Consider the following 4,976-nt stretch of genomic DNA (forward strand, 5'->3'; position numbering starts at 1 on the left):
TTCCTGCTGGGTAAACCCAGGGCTTCAACCATCACCCGTGCTCAGTGCTGGGCAGGGTGGTGGCACATCCTGGACCTCTTGACCACAGCACTGTGACTCTGCAGGGACCATCCATGGGGAATTGGTGCCCTCTCCTCTCACACACAGTCACAGGGTGCATTTCCACCCAGGAATCCAACATCTCAGCAACCTGGTCTTGCAGGAGGGTGGCCAGCTCCAAGGGTTCAATGTTGAGCCACCAGATCCCTCCATCCTCCCCTAAAATCTTGAGACACTAAAGGTTGGACCCTGGCTTGGAGCCCCTGGAGTTCCTATTTTCACACTGACTTTTGCCAGTGTTCATTACAGATACATTTTTAAGTTAAATGGGAGGAATTTGGGATGATCATTAGACGCCAGAACCCTCCCCAGATGCTGGGGGACCTCCAGGGAGTTCAGGGAGTCTAAGGGGGCCTGGCCAGCCCCAAAAGCCCAGCTCTCAGCTCCCCAGGCAGCCCCAAGGTGCAGCAGGGCAGGGCCTGGAAGGGAGAACTGCAGGAGATTTCCATGGCCATCAGCAGCCTCCAGCACAGCAGCTCCTGGGAAATCTGTGAGCCTGTTCTCCTGGGGACAGGGACTGCTGCCAAATCCCTAAGCCCTGGCAGGGCAGGCAGAAGTGCCATCCCACACCTCCAGGAACATACCTGGGTACACCTGGAGCCCTGCAGGTGACATCCCCAGGTGGCACCTACACCCAGGAGAGCAGAGAGTTGAGCCAAGTGGCCAGGCAGGAGGAAGCTGGCAGCCCTGGCAGGGCTCTGAGGCTGCTGAGGGTCCCCCAGACCCTGGCCAGGGCTTGGTCCTCAGCCTCAAACCCGCTGCACAAGCAGAGAGGGCAGAGGGATTGGAGCCAAGAGCTTTCAGCCTGATTAAGTCACGTTCAGAGCTTCCATATGAATAAATAAATCATGTAAGAAGCATTAAGGCAGCTTAGTTTCCCTGGGAAATCGTCCTGGAGTTCTGCCTTTTGGGGGCTGAGGGATGCCCCATGGATTTAGGGGAAGGGATGGCTGGGCCATGTGGCAACCAAGCCCTGCACGAGCAAAGGGGAACAGGAGCCACAGGCAGGAGCATCCCTGGAGCATCCCTGTATGAGCACAGGGGAACAGGAGCCACAGGCAGGAGCATCCCTGGAGCATCCCTGTATGAGCACAGGGGAACAGGAGCCACAGGCAGGAGCATCCCTGGAGCATCCCTGTATGAGCACAGGGGAACAGGAGCCACAGGCAGGAGCATCCCTGGAGCATCCCTGTATGAGCACAGGGGAACAGGAGCCACAGGCAGGAGCATCCCTGGAGCATCCCTGTATGAGCACAGGGGAACAGGAGCCACAGGCAGGAGCATCCCTGGAGCATCCCTGTATGAGCACAGGGGAACAGGAGCCACAGGCAGGAGCATCCCTGGAGCATCCCTGTATGAGCACAGGGGAACAGGAGCCACAGGCAGGAGCATCCCTGGAGCATCCCTGTATGAGCACAGGGGAACAGGAGCCACAGGCAGGAGCATCCCTGGAGCATCCCTGTATGAGCACAGGGGAACAGGAGCCACAGGCAGGAGCATCCCTGGAGCATCCCTGTATGAGCACAGGGGAACAGGAGCCACAGGCAGGAGCATCCCTGGAGCATCCCTGTATGAGCACAGGGGAACAGGAGCCACAGGCAGGAGCATCCCTGGAGCATCCCTGTATGAGCACAGGGGAACAGGAGCCACAGGCAGGAGCATCCCTGGAGCATCCCTGTATGAGCACAGGGGAACAGGAGCCACAGGCAGGAGCATCCCTGGAGCATCCCTGTATGAGCACAGGGGAACAGGAGCCACAGGCAGGAGCATCCCTGGAGCATCCCTGTATGAGCACAGGGGAACAGGAGCCACAGGCAGGAGCATCCCTGGAGCATCCCTGTATGAGCACAGGGGAACAGGAGCCACAGGCAGGAGCATCCCTGGAGCATCCCTGTATGAGCACAGGGGAACAGGAGCCACAGGCAGGAGCATCCCTGGAGCATCCCTGTATGAGCACAGGGGAACAGGAGCCACAGGCAGGAGCATCCCTGGAGCATCCCTGCCTGCCCCACACAGGGGTTTCCCCAGGACACAGCCCTTCCCTGCCTGCCCCATCAGCAGTGTCTCTGGCACTTGGATCCCATGATCCAGCTGCCACTGTGCCCTGAAGGGACACAGGGTGCCTTGTCCCCGCCACCACCCACCTCTTCCTCCCCAGGCAGCACCACCTTGGCACAGCCAGGGCCTGGGGAAGGGCTCTCAGCCTCGTGGTGGCCTCTGATGAGCCCGGGTGCCCAACCCTGCCCCCCAAAAAGGGTTTCTTCAAGCAATCCAGCTTGAATCCCATCCCAGTGAGCTCTGACGTGTTGCAATAAGCTCCTGGGTGAAAGGACTCAGGGAGAAGGACAGAGAGGCCCCTGGAAAGCCCCCACACAGCACCCCAGGGGAGAGACACCCACGTCCCACTTACCTGGTACATGCACATGCTGGGATTAATCCCATTGGGCAGGTGGGCACCTTTGGCTTCGCTCCCCATGTTCATCCCGAGCCCTCATCCCCCCCGGGCCGGCACCGCGGGCACCGAGACCCCGGGGACAGGCAGGGGGGGACAGGGGAGCTCCCCATCTGCCACCACCCCCCTCAGTCACATTCCTGGCCGAGGAGCAGCAGCCACAGGCACCCGGGGCTGGTGGGCACTGACCCAGTTCCCTGCGGGTTCGGAGCGGGGACTAAATCCGCGCGGTCCCTTAATCCGCGGCGGGGCGGGCGCTGGGGTGGCCTGGGCTGGGCTCCCCATCACCCTGGCCGAGGGGCAGAGGGGACACCAGGCCCCCAGCAGCAGGTGGGAGGGGGTGGCCTTGCCTGAGCACAGGGAATGACTCATCCCTGAGGGCCCCGGGAGCTCCCAGGGAAGCACCGTTGGGCTTTTTGCTGGCAGGAGCCTGGGGAGAGCCAGGACAGCCCAGCTCCCTGCATGGACACACAGGCTGCCTTCCTCCAGAGCTGCCTTCTCCCACCCAGAGTGGAGAAGGGGTACTTGAGAGCTGGCCAGCCACCAGCCTGGGCTCCATCCTGCCTTCTGGCACCAGTTTTGATCCATTAGTCACTTCCCAAGGGTGCCCCAAACCCAAGCACCCGGGCAAGGGGTATCTGAGGTCTCAGCACTAGCACAGTCAGAACATACAGAGATGCTGCAAGACTGGCTGCTTGGGCTCCTCCCCACATCACACCCACAACAGAGCAGTGCAAAAGTTCCCCAGATGCTGCTTCCTCAGATCTGGGCCCTGGGACCCTCTGTGCTGTCCCACAACTCCCCCCAGGGAAGGTGGGCAGCTCAGATCCATCCTGCACAGCCCTGTGAAGCTGATCCACCTCATCCTCTTCCTACCTGAGCATCTTCGTTTGTGGGGGACAAGCTCAAGTCCAGGTCTCTGGAGGACCCAGGGTGGGTTCTGTAGGTGGAGGAGCCCTGAGCAGAACAGCCCCAGAAACCCCAGCAAAACAACCCCAGAAAGCCCAGCAGAACAGCTCCAGAAACCCCAGCAGAGCCACAGCAAGCCCTGATTTCCCCACGCCCATGCCTGCTCACTGAGCACACCCCTCCAGCTGCTTCCCTGCCCATCTGCTCCAGCTCAGGGAACAACCAGCCCATGGCAATGTCCCAGTCCCTGCTCTGCACCCAGCTCTGCCTCCACTGTCCCCTCTCAGGACCAAGCTCAAGACAAAGAAAGTCCCATCACCCCAGCAGGTGATGGGGCTGATGGAAAGGAGCCCTCTTGGTGAGGAAAGGGGCAGGGAATGGAGGTTTCCTTCCAGCAGTGGGGAAGGGACATGGTTCATGTCCCCATCCTGGGACTCATGAAACCCAGGACTGCTCAAGATCCTGAGGAGTTGGCTGGAGGTCACAACCAGGTCCCCTACCCAACACAGGCCATCTGCTGCCCAAGCACTGTGCAGTGCCCACGGGTGAGCACAGGCTCTGCCCCTGCCATCCCACCACCCTGGGGTGTCCCCAGGAACATTCTGCTTACTCTCCACACCCGTTTCCCTGTGGAACAGCAGGGATTACTGCCCCACACCTTCCTGCATGGTCTCCCAGACCAACAGGGGTTACAGAGGAGATGTCTGAGCTGCCTGTGGCTCAGCCTGGGAGAACCTACAGGTTTTCCTAGTGGCACGAGGTGCAGCACAGCTGGCAGCATCCCTGCGGGCACAGGGGGCCAGGAACCCTAAGGGCATCAGCTGGACATCACATCCCATCACCCTCGCGTGGCTCCTGCTCATCCCAGGGCCAGATCCTTACCTGGGGGAGGGCTGAGTTGAGCTGCCTCTGCAGCTGGTCCCGCTCCCGCAGGGTCTCCTGCAGGCGGCTCTGGGTGACAGAGAGGGTCTCCCGAGTCTCCCGCAGGGTGTCCAGCAGCTTGTCCCTCTCGTCCAGCATGTTCACCATCAGCTGCTCGAAGTCAGCGTCCGCCTCCGAGCCCTGGGGGGGCCCCAGGGGGTCCCCCTCGCTGATGGTGGGCATCACCTCGCACATCATGGCGGGGGTGCTGGCTGGGCACAGCTCCTGGGAGCGGCTGCCGGGGTGGGCAGTGGGTGCTGCTGAGCTGCAGGGCCCTGTGCACATCCCTGTGGGCTCCTGCAGGTCAGGGGAGCCAGCACGGGGAGGGGGCGATGGGGGTGGTGAAGGTGGAGGGATCCCCCATCCCTTCCTCATGGGTGCTAAACAGGAGCTGGCGTCGCTCTGACGTGGATGGAGAGATGTCCTTGGCACTGGGAAGGCCCCCACAGGCTTCAGTGCTCCCACCTTGTCACTGCCAGGGTCCCTCGTGGCTCTTCTCTGGTACCTTTTGGAGGGGTCAGAGCATCAACGAGCCGTGGTGATGTTCAGAGGAGCACAAAGTGACCCCTGAGGACTTGTCCCAACGGGAAGCCCA

The 4,976-nt window shown here is 61.4% G+C and overlaps 1 protein-coding gene across 1 annotated transcript in view; it reads right to left on the reverse strand.

The window, feature by feature from the left end:
• PPFIA4 (protein tyrosine phosphatase, receptor type, f polypeptide (PTPRF), interacting protein (liprin), alpha 4) overlaps window positions 1–4,579 on the reverse strand; it is a 40,208-nt gene extending 35,629 nt beyond the window's left edge. Inside the window, exon 1 of the mRNA XM_009994277.1 lies at window positions 4,343–4,579. Coding sequence (XP_009992579.1) covers window positions 4,343–4,579 — 237 coding nt within the window. The remainder of the gene's footprint in view (window positions 1–4,342) is intronic.
• Window positions 4,580–4,976: the final 397 nt, after the last annotated feature.

This window comes from Chaetura pelagica, unplaced genomic scaffold (assembly GCF_000747805.2).
Source record: "Chaetura pelagica isolate M959 unplaced genomic scaffold, ChaPel_1.0 scaffold470, whole genome shotgun sequence".
Classification (NCBI taxonomy): domain Eukaryota; kingdom Metazoa; phylum Chordata; class Aves; order Apodiformes; family Apodidae; genus Chaetura; species Chaetura pelagica.